Source organism: Doryrhamphus excisus, chromosome 14, assembly GCF_030265055.1.
Source record: "Doryrhamphus excisus isolate RoL2022-K1 chromosome 14, RoL_Dexc_1.0, whole genome shotgun sequence".
In the NCBI taxonomy this organism is placed as follows: Eukaryota; Metazoa; Chordata; class Actinopteri; order Syngnathiformes; family Syngnathidae; genus Doryrhamphus; species Doryrhamphus excisus.
Window position 1 is genome coordinate 7,180,212 of NC_080479.1, and position 15,679 is coordinate 7,195,890.

At 44.3% G+C, this 15,679-nt stretch overlaps 3 protein-coding genes across 4 annotated transcripts; 1 reads left to right on the forward strand and 2 right to left on the reverse strand.

Annotated features, from left to right (window-relative positions):
• Positions 1 to 3,661: 3,661 nt before the first annotated feature.
• Positions 3,662 to 6,817, reverse strand: vps72a (vacuolar protein sorting 72 homolog a). The gene is made up of 6 exons (XM_058047962.1): positions 6,446 to 6,817; positions 6,054 to 6,206; positions 5,413 to 5,539; positions 4,912 to 5,088; positions 4,349 to 4,493; positions 3,662 to 4,202 (listed from the first exon to the last, which is right to left on the reverse strand). The coding sequence occupies exons 1-6, from the start codon at positions 6,560 to 6,562 to the stop codon at positions 3,812 to 3,814; spliced, it is 1,110 nt and encodes a 369-aa protein (XP_057903945.1). The 5' UTR covers positions 6,563 to 6,817; the 3' UTR covers positions 3,662 to 3,811.
• Positions 6,818 to 7,103: 286 nt separating this feature from the next.
• Positions 7,104 to 15,635, reverse strand: LOC131102357 (leucine-rich repeat and immunoglobulin-like domain-containing nogo receptor-interacting protein 1). 2 transcript variants are annotated; one of them, XM_058047956.1, is made up of 7 exons: positions 13,755 to 15,635; positions 12,902 to 13,051; positions 11,477 to 11,545; positions 10,499 to 11,355; positions 10,381 to 10,417; positions 9,747 to 9,823; positions 7,104 to 9,209 (listed from the first exon to the last, which is right to left on the reverse strand). In XM_058047956.1, exon 7 carries the CDS (start codon positions 9,198 to 9,200, stop codon positions 7,371 to 7,373), a length of 1,830 nt encoding a protein of 609 aa, XP_057903939.1. In that variant the 5' UTR covers positions 9,201 to 9,209; positions 9,747 to 9,823; positions 10,381 to 10,417; positions 10,499 to 11,355; positions 11,477 to 11,545; positions 12,902 to 13,051; positions 13,755 to 15,635; the 3' UTR covers positions 7,104 to 7,370. The 2 variants fall into 2 exon arrangements, with proteins under 2 accessions (XP_057903939.1, XP_057903938.1); XM_058047955.1 differs by having other exon boundaries at positions 10,381 to 11,355.
• Positions 13,671 to 15,461, forward strand: LOC131102361 (cathepsin S-like). The gene is made up of 8 exons (XM_058047963.1): positions 13,671 to 13,694; positions 13,777 to 13,904; positions 14,105 to 14,227; positions 14,288 to 14,440; positions 14,496 to 14,720; positions 14,903 to 15,068; positions 15,137 to 15,239; positions 15,302 to 15,461. Exons 2-8 carry the CDS (start codon positions 13,785 to 13,787, stop codon positions 15,399 to 15,401), a joined length of 990 nt encoding a protein of 329 aa, XP_057903946.1. The 5' UTR covers positions 13,671 to 13,694; positions 13,777 to 13,784; the 3' UTR covers positions 15,402 to 15,461.
• Positions 15,636 to 15,679: the final 44 nt, after the last annotated feature.

Genomic DNA, 15,679 nt, shown 5'->3' on the forward strand with positions numbered 1-15,679 from the left:
GTCAATGTGTCAAATATGACTTGGGGGGGGGTCTATTTTATGGTAAATATTCTCCTTTATATGCTGTATCTGTCACTTCATTTAGTGAGTGCAGGATAAAGTTTTGTAATATTGAGTTTAAGTCATAATTGTGACCCAAAAAATGAATTTCAAAATAAAAGTGTCATGAATGTTTTGATCTCCCAAGAACGTGTTGTGCTGCTTTATGTTTGTAATTCTAGCAATTAGAACTTTGTGATGTACAGTAAACCTCGGATATATCGGACTCGGATATATCGGAAATTCGCTCACAACGGACAGATAAAAAAGAACCAATTTTTCTGTAATGCATTTCCAATAAAAATTCATTGCATATATCAGATTTTTTATAACGGATTTCGCCTATTTCGGACAAAATCTCCAGTCCCGTTCCAATGCATTTCCATTAAATTTCCCTCGCATATATCGGATGGCCGCATCGTGGCGCTCCGATTCGCCAAATCGTGACGTCATTTGCAGCGTTTGCAGCGTTGCCTGCGCGTCCAGGTACATTGGAAACATAGTCAAGGAAGTGCCTTTTTATAACGGATAAAATCCGATTTACGCATATACCGGATATAAATCCGATATATGCGTAAAACGGACATTTTCTGGTATACGCATATAACGGATTTCGCTCATATCGGACAAAACCAGTGGGAACAATTGAATCCGATATATCCGATATACTGTAGTTCCTTTAGCGGTGGCGGGGGGCTGAGGGAGCCACGGTGGTCGAGCTGAGGCAGCAAACCAGCAACATCGGCAATGATGAACATCACAACATTATGCTAGCTTAGCCTATAGTGGCTGAATAAAAAAAAGACCGCTTTCTTTTAAGATGTGTAGCGAAGCCCTGCAAAGCTGCCAGGCGAGAGGCGGATCATGTTCACATCATGCCAGCGTTTTGAGTGGCTCTTCTCCCAAAGTGGATGATGGATGTTTTCCCACCGACATCATAAAAGGTCACTTTTTCATAACGGGGACGTTTAAGCTTACTAGGGACAAACTAAAGATAAGAACTTTAGTCCGTGTAGCACAGACAGTCCTAAATATAGGCTACGAGTGGCACATCCTTCTCCCTGTTCGCTCTTGTTATTCCCGTGCACACGCACACATCACCATGGAAACTGATAATAGAATTTTTAAAAAAGCAAAAAAAGACAAGAAGTTGGATGATGGGCAAGGATGTATTAATAGGAGCTTAGCCCACTACTTTCATCAACTTTTAACACACACACACACACACACACAAACACACACACACAGTGCATGCATTGGTTTCTCTCTTTTGCTTACATGTGATCTACTCCTTCATGCTCAACCTTCACACACATCGCCATGGAAACTGATAAAAGAAAATCTTGCCTGCAAAAAGAAAAAAAGAAGCATGGCTGGTCAGCAGGGGGATTGAGTGGAAAAGGAAGCAAGTCATGCAACGTCTTTGTGAGAGACGTCTTCGTCTAATTGCTGGAGGTGAATGACAGACGTCCGTGGCTACGAAGAGCATTGATGAACATTTATTGATGAGCTGGAGTCCCTCAAAGGCAACACGGTGCATTCAGTGACGGGAGGAGAGCAGAGGAGAGGAGGCCGACGTGGGTTAGAGGGACTGCAAGTTAAAGGGAGGACAAGGGAAGGAGTAGAGCACAGTACACCACCTACACTCCGTCTCCATGGCAACTACCACACTAGAACCAGCGCTCCTCTGCCAAGTGTACAGTCGGCGCCAGCATGTGAAACGTCATTTTGGACTGGGGGGGGGGGTCAAATCTCATGGAATTAATAATGACAATGCAGCACATCCGTTGGAGGGCTGTCATTGAACGCAACACAACAGGGTGTGAATATTTCATTATTTCATTGTCTGCATGGTTAGTTAGATAGTGAGCCGGTCTGAAATGTGTTGGTGCTGCGTGATGTTTGTGTACCTCACACAGGGATGATGATGATGATGATGATGATAATTGTACTGGAGTTCTGCTGTCACAACAAAAGCAATCAATTAGCGGAGCCGGGTGAAGGAATTCTCTTTGTTTTTGCTTCATCATTATTAATGCCATTATTATTTTTGCGTATGTGATGGGACCAGATTGAGAGGAGGGTCTCGACCTGCTCCGTTTGCGTCGTGAAAAAATAAAAACTAACTGAAGAAAACATAGAAGATGTGCATATTCAGGTAAAATGACTCCTAATTACTCCTGGCAAGGGTGCAGATTCAGCATTTGTTTGCCAATTTGTCAACATTTTCCTTCATTTCTAAGTAAACAATGCACTAGAAAGTAGTGGCAGGTGTGTCCCAAATGTTGCCCCGACGACCATTTTCTTGGTCGATTTTTACTGGTAAGTTTAATGAAATGATGATTAAAGTATTAAATTAAATATTACACTCAATTGCTTTGTCATCTACAACACTATTTCCTTTTCTACATCCTTCTGTAGGAAAGGGGTGGACAAACCTGATACAGTTGTCCCTCCTTCATAGCGGTTAGTTGGTTCCAGTCCAGACCGCGAAAAATCTATTTCTGCGAAATAGGATTCAATGCTAATAAAATAAAAAATTAATAAATAATTAATAATTAAACAAAACATTTTCAAAGTTTGAGCATAAATGATTAACGCTTTTGAACATTGTTAGAGCCCTGTAGACAAGAAATAGCACCCCTATAGTCAACTTTACACTCCTATTATCATTGGCTTACGACACACTGCCAAACTCTTATGCTGCAGGGACTCAATACGGCCGCTAGCTAACCAGTTAGCCTGGAATGTACGTCTTCTAAACTTAAAGGGTTTCAAACGGGTTGGCGGAAAAAGGCCTCAAACCACTTCCGCATATAATGGGAGGAGATCCTTTTTCCACTTTATCATGTGGGCCATGCCATGGCTGACTTCACGACTAAGGTAATATAATGTATGCTCTGCACCTATGCTGGCTACGTGGGCGTGCAAGCTAGGCTAACGGACGTCTAATCTATGTTACTGCCCCCCAGTGGCCAGAATAGTGTATATCACTTGCATTTCAATGTTTTGACTAACAAGAGACTACCACAAAACAGCCATCATTCATTCATTCCCGAAAAAAATGGGATATTGCAAGGGACGACTGTACTACGTAAAAGGGTAGCAGTGCCTCATCACAACCAGTAGATGGTGCTGTTTTGTGCCTCTGTGGAGGCTGGCGTTTTATGTGTATTTTTTAAGTAAAATTGGTGTTAACTTGCTTGGTTTTGCCATGAAAAAGACACCAAAAGTGTCTTTCTAGTGACAAAATCGCTGTTTTCCCAGAAGTCATAGCGCAGAGCAAATCCGATCTGAGACGCTCTTTTTGGATCCATAAAGACGAGACGGGAAAGATGTTCTTTTTCCTGGAGGAGTTCATCATGAATGAGTGATTGAGTGAATAAACCTTGGCTTTGCTTTCCTTCCCCAGACGATGTGTTACGTAACACAACGTGTACTCAACGTGTACAAAAGACGTAACAGCAGCAGGTCAACGTGTACAAAAGGGGGAAAAAATGACAATCTGCACTTGTTTTTTGGCACTTAAAGAGGTTAATGAAATTACAGCAAATACTGTACATGCAATGACATAAGTAGATTGAATGCATGAACTCAATGTAAGCGATTTTGTATTTTATTTCAAACAAAGTAAAAAAAAAAAAAGTCCAAAGTCATTATTTAATCCACTCAATGTGGATTAGCAATTCTCGAAATCAATCTACAGAAAGATGGTGGAGATTCCAGTCTGGAGTTTTTATGGACAAACAGTCCGATTAGTGTCGACCGGCGCCTACGTAGCAACGGCGCTCTGCTTCACCGCCATCTTGTGGCGTGCTCCTCTCGAAGCAGAGTCGTGCCCCGTCATCCCTCCTGACATGTTCGGGAACCCGTGAGCGGCCACGTACTTACGGTACGCCTCCCGGATGATGCGGAAGGCTCGCGAGTTGGCGTAGGGGATGTCGGTGACAGGGTCGCGGTACAGCGCTGCCTTGTGGGTGACGGGGCAGACTTCCTGCATGGGTACCTTTGGGCCCGTCGGGGCGCCGCGTGGGAAGGCGGTCTCGAAAGCTTCATTGTCGCTGAAGGTCACGTAAGTGCGCGAGCAGAGGCCGCCGCCGGCGGGCTGCTGGGAAGGCGTGGCCGGATTGGCCGGAGTGGTCTGAGGGACATCCTGGTCCAAACTGAGAAGTCATCAAGCAGGAATAATGAGAATATTTCTACTGTTGATATGAAAAGGGATTAAAGCGTTTGAGGCTAAATTGGTTCCGGTGAGCAGATTACACAAACAGTTCAAAGGTCAGCATCATATTGAAAATGGCTACCATACCCTTCCACGTCCACGTTCTCTTCTTTGGGAAGCGATGGCGAGACGAGGGGCATGAGGACGGAATGGTAACGGATGGTGGGACCCTCGAAGCGACGCTTCTTGTGCACTTGTTTCTTCTTGTCTGCTTCCAGGCGCTCGTAGTTTTCTACACAAACAATCACGTGGAAATCCATGAAGCACGGCTGCTCACATTGGCCAACCATTCACACGTCTTACGATGCGAAAGGCATCCGGTCTATGACGAGACGTGTTAACAACCTAAACAAAACATCCACGCCCCGGCTTTATGGGTGTAATAATGAATACATCTTGTTTTGGTGGGCTGAACACGGCCCCTGGACCACACTTTGGACTCCCAGGCCCCTATGATTTCTCTGTTAACAGAATCATGAATGGAATCATGGAATTGGCCAATAAAAACGGAATATTAAATGTAATGGAATTTGACATCATATGAATGAAAAGCTGTCATCAAGTTCTTAGTAGAGCATGCTAGTGCTGATGTGTGTGTGTTGTGTGTCCCCAGACACCCCTTCCCTTGTGTGTGAAAGTATCGCTGATACCCAGAGATCGAATGTTGAGCTCAGCTGTGAGCTTGGCCTCGGCCAGCAGCTCCTCTTGCGTCAGAGGTCGGTCTCGGTGGGCCCCCCTCCTGCGCCGAGGGGCGTCCTGGCGCTCCTGCAGGCGCAGATTGGTCTTGCGGGTGTGTTCACTGGTGGACTGTCGCACGGACTTCCGCGCTGGAAGAGACACAAAAATGGCTTTGAGATAGAACCACTCGGCCGATGGCTGCGATTCAGTTAGCACACTTAGGCAACGCGCACCAAATAGTCAACCACTAACATCTGTGGTTGAAATTCACAATAAAGGAGAGAAGAGGAAGTGGATAAATCATGCATTTCCAATTAGTGCCAAACAACAGTAATGATGAAGCACTATACTGTCAAAATACACAGAGTACACAGTATACATAGTGAAATAGAAGTACAGAAGTGTGCAAAGTGAAACACAGCCATTAATAGGGGTTTATGGGAACATCTGTGGTAAGTTCGTTGCAATCATACTCTCGCCAAAGTCTTGAAATTCTTGTGGAATCCTCCGTTTCAGCTCCACTTTGGTTTTCTCCATCTTCTTTGTCTCCACTGAGGGTCTTTTGGGCTTCGGCTTGGGCTTGGCAACTTTGACAGGTTCCTTTATATGGAATACACACAAAAATATATGCGTGAAAATAGGAATACAGTTGTCAGTTGTCATATCACAGTTCCCTCACTATATTGCCATTTTTAAAAAAAACAATGAATCACTGATTCTGGTTGACTACGGCCTATTAGTGAAAAAATATTGAAAGCCAAGTTATACGTACTTTTGTGGTCACAAAAGTACGTATAACGAGACTGGCTGTTGAGCAGAAGCCCGCCAACATGCCATGGCTGAGATCGAATGGAAAAGACGGTTCTCTCTTTCTGTGTGGAAGTGGTAAGTTCTTGGGGTGTTATTTCATGTCTACTGGGCTCTAATAATGTTAAAGGCTGTATTTAGAAAGTCATAAACTGTTTTTCTATGCTCCACCATAATATTCCTCTTATTAATATTGACTCCGACTTTACGGAAATGTGTTTATCGCGGTCAGGTTGGGAACCAATGAAGTGATTAAAAGCAAGGCACGGCTGTATAATAAAATAAACACTACTACTCCCATCTCTACCTTATATGCTTTAGTGACAACTCGACTTTTCCTCCGAGGCGCGTCTTCCTCCTGGTCACTGTCGGGCTCATCGCCCTCGTCAATGTCAAAATCACTGTCCACCTCATCCTCCGTGTCCGAGTGTTCTCCGTGGTACTCGTCGTCTCCAGATTCCTGGATGGAAGAGGTGCACTGGCTTAGTCTCAAAACACACAGCAAAGTCCAAACGTCCACAACCAAAAACACACAAACACCATAAAAACTGCAACGGGAAAATGCCAAAAAGTGCTAGAAATGGCCAACGCAGTTTTGATACAGTGAGACAGTACATTTGCATTATTATTGTGTTGGTGCTTTGCAGTTATATTGTGCCACCCAACCCAAATATCGCATACAGAAAATAAGAAACTTACATCGTTGAAGCCTCCATAAGTCGTCTTATAGAACTCATCCTCCTCTTCGGCATCCAGTAATTTTGACATACGATTCCCCGCAGTCTTCCTGGGCTCTCTGTGAAATGCTAAACTCATATTGTTTATATTAGCTTGGCGATACTAGCAACCGGCTGTCTACTTCGCGGTATGCTGATTGCAGTACGTCGAAGAAAAATGTGTTTATTGAAAAACCCGTATATAAATATTTTGTCGTAGCCCAAATAGCGAATTTTTAAATATTTTTTAGTAATGGTATTTTTTAGTAATTATCAATTCAAAGACGGTCCTGACTTGTAGCTGTCGGCTAAAACTTGCTATCCGTTGTTGTACGGCCTCACTTCTTCCGGGTTAGCACAACAACTTCCGGCGCAAAGCTGCCTTCAAAGTATAGCGATATTCAACTCAGCGCCTCAAATTGGAACGCATACACCCACCTATTTATATAATTAACAGTAAACGTTTACCATTCAAATAATTACAATTAACAATTATAATATTGCTCGTATAATGAGAAGATTCGGCTGCTCAAAGTGAATGGTGAATCTCTGAATGGTGAATCTGTGAATGGCGATTGCTTTATTTTGGACATCTAAGCACAATACAAAACCACACAGGAAATTGGATGTACTTTATTTAATGGGAACACAGAAAAATACAATAAAATTATGTGGAGTGAAATGATAACGTAGCAACTAACCTTAATATAAGGTTAAATACACATTCTCTCAAAATACTCTTATAAGACTTGATATAACTTCACTGGCTGCAATTTGCTCAGGGAGGAACATTGTTAGTATTTACCAGAATGAACTAAATAGGTTGTTTTCATTTCATTCTGCATTAGTGATAACCAAATATTGATGGCTTTTTATTCCTTTTAAACTTTTTACAATGACTCTTGTCTTTACATCAGTTTCATGGTAAACCTGCTGGTCTCCATGTAGTTGCCCGCGCCGCCATTACTGCTTGCCACGGCGCTCCGTGGCACATATGCAATGGTGGCAGTGTGCTTTATCTGCCCCTTGCCCTTACTCCACAGGAAGATGAAGACAAAACACACGCTCACCGAGCTGACAAATGACAGGACGCCAATGGACGCGGCGATAAGCAGCGTCTTGATGTCAATAGGGAGCTCCTGTGGGCCGCTTGCACGTCCTGGAGAGGTAGATGGGAAGACCAGCCAGCTTTTAAGATGAAAGGGATTTGAAGATGAGGAGAATCCTCGGACTTGGAGGCTGACTGGCCAAGTGTCGTTTCCCGCCACATTGGACGCCACGCAGCGATAAGTACCGCTGTCCTGAGGCTGAGCATAGCGGACCTCCAGTGAGCCGTTGGCAAGGGCTCGTATCCTGCCCACATCGCTCAACGCTCTACGCTGTGGGCTCAACCATGTGACAGATGGCGCAGGGTCACCTTCCGCATAGCAGTAGATGACGACCGTGTGGCCCTGATCCACCCTCACCTGCTGGGGTTGGCGTCTTTGGATACGAGGCGGCCGACATGTGAGCAGGACTTCCGCTTCGGAGTGCTCCAGAAAATTCCACCAATGGTGTGACTGGAGAGTGGTGCACACTGGAGCACGTCCACCAAGGCCGAGAGAGGAGCGTCGGTGGACCAGCCACAGCAGGCGGCAGTCGCAGGAAAGGGGGTTGGCATCCAGGCCTAAATGTTGGAGGGCATCCACGGAATGAAAGACGCCGTCCTGGAGTGTGCTCAGAAGGTTTCCTGACACATTGAGGAGCTTCAGATTTGTCAAACCAGCAAAAGCCATGAGTTCAACGTGCAGAAGACCTCCTCCAACGAGATGGAGCTCTTGGAGCCTGAGGAGGTCGCCGAGCTGGTTGGCATGGATGTAAGTGATAGGGTTATAAGAGAGGTCAAGGTGGACAAGATAGACTAGATGGTGCAAAGGGACGTAAGGGACGGTGCTGAGGTTGCATCTTCTTATAGTGAGGGATGTCAGATTGAGGCCAATGAGGCTGTTTGCTGACAGCGTCTCCAGTCTCAGCCAATCAGAGATGACGAGCTGCTTGAGGAGCACCAAGCCAATGAAAGCATAGCTTGGCAACGTGCTGGAGCCAAGACGGTGCAAATACAAGCTCGTCAGTCCACCAACATGTGCCAGCGCCTCCGTGGGCACCAAAGTCACGTTGCAGGCGTCCAGGTGGAGCTGGCGCAGGCTGCTTAGGCCAGCGAAGGCCTGGCGAGAGATGAACACCAGATCGTTTTGCAGGGCTTTCATCACACGCAGCCTGGTCACGTTTTGAAAGGTGAAATCAAGGAAGCCCAGGAGCTCATTGCTGCTCACGTCTAGCAGTTGGAGCTCTGGCAAGCCGGAAAAAGCTCCGACGGGAAGAACCTTCAGGAAATTACGAGCGAGGTGCAGATTGATGAGGCTCTTCAACCCGAGGAAGGCGTCTGCCTCGATGTACGCAAGCAGGTTGTCGCTCAAATCCAAGCCTAAAAGTCGCGTCAGAGTGCGGAATCGCTGAGGCGCCAGAGTCCTGATGGCGTTGTGGCTCAGGTTCAGTTGAGTGGCATCAGGAGGCAGATGTTCGGGAACAGCGCAGAGTCGGCCGTAAGAGCAGTTGACCCGCCGTGTGGTCACGTCGCAGCCGCAAGAGCGAGGACACGATGGTGACGGTGGAGGCGGAGCTTCTGACGTTAACACCATGCCGGCTGCCAACACGCAGAAAGCCCCCAAACGTAGTCTGTGATGGTGGGCTGCCTGCATGGGAGACGTCTGCGGAAAAAAAGCATAATTACTCCAAACAGCTCTCAGCATGATGCCGCCTGTGTCAAAACATTGTAATAATAATAATACACTTAAATTATTATACTGATTGAATTAAGACATATTATAGTAATATTGGCCTCTTATAAAATAATAAATGTGTTATAGTTTTTCCACTTGTGTAATTAATGCAGTGTAATTCTATGTGGGTGTAAAATATTTAAAAAAAGACAATTTAAAACATGAAATTATTTTAAGATATAATAATCATTACATATTATTATAGTCTTAAAATGAATATGAGCTTAGCTTTTCCATTTGCGTAATTAATGCTGTGCAGTTCTACACACAGGTATATGTACAATGGTATATTCTGTATCATTTTATCATAGCAGTACTACTACTATATTTCACTTGTATGTTCCACTTGTACAATTAACGCAGTGCACCACTGTAAAATATTCTCAAAATAATACATTTAGAAACTACAGTGACCAGTGTAACCTTTTAAAAGTCACAAATTAGTCTAAAAAAGACAAACCTCACCTCTTAGATAACAGGAAGTAGATTTTCATAACCAGGCAGCAGTTTAATGGGGAGTTTTGTCCAAGGAACAGAAAAAACTGAAACGCAGAAAAAAAAAATGGCTGCAGTTTCTATAATTTCCTACAAAAAAAGCAGGAAGTCACGAGCTTTCCTTAAAGCTCCACTGATGGACCAGTAGGAGGCGACAAAAACACCTAACAGTTCACAGGATGTTCAAGCACCAAGGGTAGAATCACAATAACTTCCATACTCTAAATAATTAATAATAAATACTATTTATTTGGCAGGCCAGATTGCATGGAATCTAAGGTAGAATCTCTGGTGAAGCACTAAAAATGACAACATTGCAGCTTTTTTTGACCAAAAGGTGAGAGGAAAAGGTGACACCTGTCGGTGTGATGGCTGTGTTAATAACCTTTTGTTTTTCTTGTTTTGCACCAAAATGAATGGACACATGACACTTAAATTCACATATTCAGTAACATTTCAGCCAATTTTGGCTTGTGGTGCATAGAATTTGAATTTATCATCAGAGGTCATCTAGCATGGAAATGATGCTCTATGACTCCTGCTGGAGGAAAAGAGATGCAGTACAATCATAGAAAGTATACAAAAATAAAGCACTATAACTCACCAGTTGTCATGCGCTTTCATTGTCATCGCTCCATTTTCTGGATAAAAAAAATTACATTTACAGGATGTGCTTTTCTTTCAATAAAGTAAAGTCACACAAAAAAAAGACTCAAAAGTACCTTCGGCAGCTTAAAAATGAAGCTCGTGACCCGCCAGGATGTTTGGTATTGCATTGGTATTGCATCCTCATGGCAACAACAACAACATTGACGGCGGTGGGAACCTGGTGCAGGGAGCAGAGTGCATGCTGGGGGATTATATGTGCTGCCTGGTGGCCTCGGTCCAAGGCTGGACGCAAGGAGGCAGGCGCAGGTCAGCCAAATGCTGGGAGTCAGGGGCGGCGGCAGATGGAAGAGAATCTCCGCATTGGCATTTTTGGAAAAGCAGGAAGTGCTTTCAGCTTGATGACGCTGAAGGGTAACAGGTGACGGTGCAGGAAATGACCGGCATTGCCATAAAAAATCCAAAAAATGGCTTGCAATGAAAATGAAAGTGTGATAAAATGTCCTGCCTCTGCACCTTTGTCCTGATCTACACCAATGTCCGCAAAATTGTAACTATTTCTTTAGGCTAGTCCTGCTCCAAAACAAAGAAACTGTGATGGAAACATAATCTTCTTACCTGAGATAGTTAAAATAAAGAATAAATAAACCATTTTCTTCAAACATACCTGTCTATTGTTCTACTCATCCTCAATGTTGAGTGTTTTTCATCACGGTTCTGAATGGTTGTTGTACATGTGCCGTCACCACAGAAGAAGAGACGCGGCACTGAGTCAGGAACTGAGCCATCTGCTACCTCCAGGGAACCCGATCTCATCAGCCGTTCTCCGTCCAAGCCCGGATTCGTGGGGAGGTGGGGGGTGGGGGGCGGTGAGTGGAAGCTCGGCACGTTGCACGACAATGGTCGTCTTTATTGTCAGTGTACTGTTTCGTCGTTTGGTTGTTGTGGTGACAGCTGGGATAGTTCCTGGAAGCTGTGATGACACGTGACTATATTTAGCTCACGTTGCATGACACCAGCGTGATACGAGACAGCAAGAGGACTACAACACCCAGGAAGTATGACACGATCGATTTCACATCATACTCACTCACCTCCATCTTCTCTTCAAGCATAATGCACTTTCTTTGCGTTGCTTCCAGCTTCAGATTCTGTTTGGATGTCTGCAAAGTTGATGAAAATGAGACTGAAATGACGGACCATCAAGCACTGCAAAACAGAAACCAAATAAGAGGCTTCTTTTATTTACCAGCACACCACAGCTACAAAGAACTGGACGCCCACTGGGTAGATTTGGTTTCTTTTTCTTAGTTCGAATAAAAGGGACGACATGCAGAAATGTTGCTAGTAGCTGTAGTTTTGGTCATTTGCTTTGAATGGCAAGTCAATGAACTACACACAGCAGTTACCTGTGTTCAACATACAAGCACAAAATCATCATCATCAACCTAAATGTTGATGAAATGTCCAATTAAAAACACTCATTCATTTCTCTTCCACGTAATCCTCATTAGGGTTGTTGTTGTTGTAGATGGAGGCGACTTTCAAGAGAAGACGTGGACGTAGTGCTCAGACACGACTTGGAGGGTTTGACGGGGAAACAGAACTTCACACTGGCGGATGTGGTGGGTCCATTCTAAGAAAACTGTACATGAGTTTCAATACAAATGGAAGCTTGTCCGGTGGAGTCAGCCCTATTTTGAACTAAAGCAGACTGACTTCCAGTGGCGAGCGGTGGTTACTACTCTACTCATTCATTCATTCATTCATTTTCCACCGCTTTTCCTCAAGAGGGTCGCTGGAGCCTATCCCAGCTGTCTTTGGGCGAGAGGCGGGTACACCTGGACTGGTGGCCAGCCAATCACAGGGCACATATAGACAAACAACCATTCACACTCACATTCATACCTATGGACAATTTGGAGTGGCCAATTAACCTAGCATGTTTTTGGAATGTGGGAGGAAACCTGAGTACCCGGAGAAAACCCACGCATGCACGGGGGAGAAGATGCAAACTCCACACAGAGATGGCCGAGGGTGGGATTGAACCCTGGTCTCCTAGCTGTGAGGCTAACCACTCAACCGCCGTGCCGCCACTCTACCTTACTGCTATTGCAAATTTCCCCACTGAGGGACGAATGAAGGCATATCTTATCTTATCCTCTCCTCTTCAGACAGCAGAGGAAGTCATCAAGGAAGATCCTTGCCCACGTCGAAACACCTGATGTTGCTTCAAAGTGCGGACAGGAGGACCAAAGGCTTGGCTGCCTTCCATAACTGACAGGTGTACCTAATGAATAGTCCACGGTATGCTAAACAACACCCTGCAGTACATAAACACGAAGCCAGAAAAACATGTTTACGTCATTTTGTTTGAGCTCAGCAGGTGTCGGGAGTGAAATCTACATGTTTGCACCTCACAGATGCAGCGTGATTGCATGAATAATGTGCATATCTAATAAGCTAAGTTATGTATTCATAAAAGATGCATGGACACCAATATGGAAATGATATTCTACTTGCAGGATGGGCGATGTAGCTATGACGAGGGGAAAGGTGGGCCGCTGCTCCAGCATCTGCGGGCTCCCACGGGAAGCCGAGGCAGAGCTGCAGGCCGCTGTGAGACCAGTGGCTGTGGTCGTGAATGTCACGTTGCTGTCTATCCATCTCTGGAAAGGACGTGAGAAGAGATTAGCAATGTTTACTTTGAAAATCAGCAATATAATAAAAAATATATATTTGGATACATTTAACACTTTAGAATTGTTTTTTTTAGAGACAAGTTAGATGGAGATATGCTGTCACTAAGCTAAAATGCCAATAGAAGGAATGACTTGACTGTAATTCTGAATAAAACATCATCATATATCATTACAGTACAATTACGCCACCTAGTGGCTGTCATTAGCATAGTGTTTGACATCACAGGCAATTTGTTTCAGTCGCTTTTGATGTTCTTGCAGAGAGAGTCCAATATACTAGGAAAAAAATATTTTTTTAATTTACAAAAATGCTTTAAAATATAGTTTCTAATTTAATTTGATGCCACAAAACAAACTAAGCTGTTTTTAAAAAAACATATTACCAGCTTTGGTCTCTAACAGGTAAAAAAAGACAAAATTTGCATTATCACTTGTGGATGTAGGCAGCCTCCTGATGATGTGGATTTTTTATTAACTGCACAAGTTGAAACCATTGAAGAAGAGCAAGTAGTGATGATGTCATCAGCCTCTGATGGTCTGCAGGTGTGCAACCAATTAGATTAAAAGGGGGATTCCTTGGCAGGAAGCGCATGTCTGTTCTCATCATCAGGTGAGATGGTTGTCATGCTCTGGGACACACGTGCGAGTGTCAGGTTAGCATTTTTCTTACCTTTACGGCTTTGTTCTTGTAGATCTTGAAATGTTTCGGAGCCTGCTGTTCGCCATCTTGTGGGGATTAGCAGAGGCCGACATCAGTCCGGCTCTGGATGATCACTGGGAGATGTGGAAGAAGATGCATAATAAGTTTTACTCTCATCAGGTACAAAGCCATACGCATTTTGATGTCCTTATTAGCTTAATGGTCCCAGCTTGTATTTTCTTCTACCAGTTTTAACCACTAAGTCTCAGATGTGTCACAATGGTGCATTGTCCAAAATCTAGCCTGGATGGTGGCCTTTACTACTAGGAACTGTGTCTTAGTAGGAATGAGGAGTGATAGAGCTTTATAATGTTTTTTAGGTGGAGGAGTCTGGTCGCAGGCAGATCTGGGAAGAGAACCTGCAGATGATAAACGTCCACAACCTGGAAACCTCCCTGGGCTTGCACACTTTCGAGCTGGCCATGAACCACCTGGGAGACCTGGTGAGAGACAAGCTAAGCATGATCCACAATATACTCTGATATGATCTTATCACGTTGCAGACCAGAGAGGAGATCAGCGGCACCCTCGCTGGCACCATCATTCCCACAGACCTGGAAAGATATCGTTTTAACTTCAACTGGGACAAAAGCAATCGGCTTCCGCCATCACTGGACTGGAGGGAAAGAGGCCTGGTCACTGAGGTCAAGATGCAGGTAAGCGCCATGGAAAGTCTCCTTGGTGGTAGAGCGTAAACAAACTCCTCTGTAGGGTCCTTGTGGGTCCTGCTGGGCCTTCAGTGCCGTGGGAGCTCTTGAAGGTCAACTGAAGAAGACAACGGGGGTCCTGAAGTCCTTGAGTCCTCAGAACCTGGTGGATTGTTCCCTTGAGTATGGCAACCACGGGTGCCATGGCGGCTTCATGGCAAATGCTTTTAAGTATGTCAATCAGAACAAAGGCATCGACTCTGACATGACCTATCCTTACCAGGGAAAGGTAAGCTGTTTTCATATCGTTTGGAATGCACAGAAAAGTGAAGGCTTAATCTCATAAGGATTGTGGATATGGGGAATGGTTTACCACAAAATTGGACAAGTTTAGGATTTTGTAGAACTTTTTATCCCTTTCTGAAAATTTTATTACTTTAGTTTTTTTTAATGAATTCAAATGTCTTTCAGCGTGGTCAATGCAAGTATAAGGCACAGGACCGTGCTGCAAACTGCTCAGGTTACGTGTACATCCCAAAGGGGAATGAAAAGGCACTAAAGATGGCTTTGGCAACCGTTGGGCCCATTTCTGTCGCCGTGGACGCTTCACGACCCAAATTCCATTTTTACCGTCACGGTGAGTTGAACAGTGTTTACGTTGACCTGACTTTTTAATTTGACTTTTTTTTTTTTTTTGCTGTCCAGGTGTGTACCAGGACAACACGTGCACACACAAAGTCAACCACGGTGTGCTAGCTGTGGGCTACGGCACAGAAAAGGGGAGCGACTACTGGCTGGTCAAGAATAGGTCTCATTGACATGTTTCCAAGGTGGTTAAATCATGTACTTCATGTATGCTTTCAACTGCAGCTGGGGTGTCCGTTATGGCGACGAGGGCTACATCAAGATGGCTCGGAACCAACGCAACCAGTGTGGCATTGCGCTGTATGCTTGTTTTCCTGTCATGTGACCACATGATGGCCTTTTTTTTTTTTTTTTTTAAAGAATGAATAAAGATTTGTGCTAAAGATGGCCGTCTTGGTTGGGTATTGCATCAGGGCTGCAACTTTGGACTTTGCTGTGTTTAAACTCATCCTCTTCCTGTCTTGTTACTGCAAGCCATACCCTATGTAACGCATACATGTTAATATATATTTTATATACCAACTAATTTGGCAAAGTTTAGCTAATGCTGGCTCTCATTGTAGGAATAGCCTATAATACCCACAGTTCTGATTTCCCAAATGA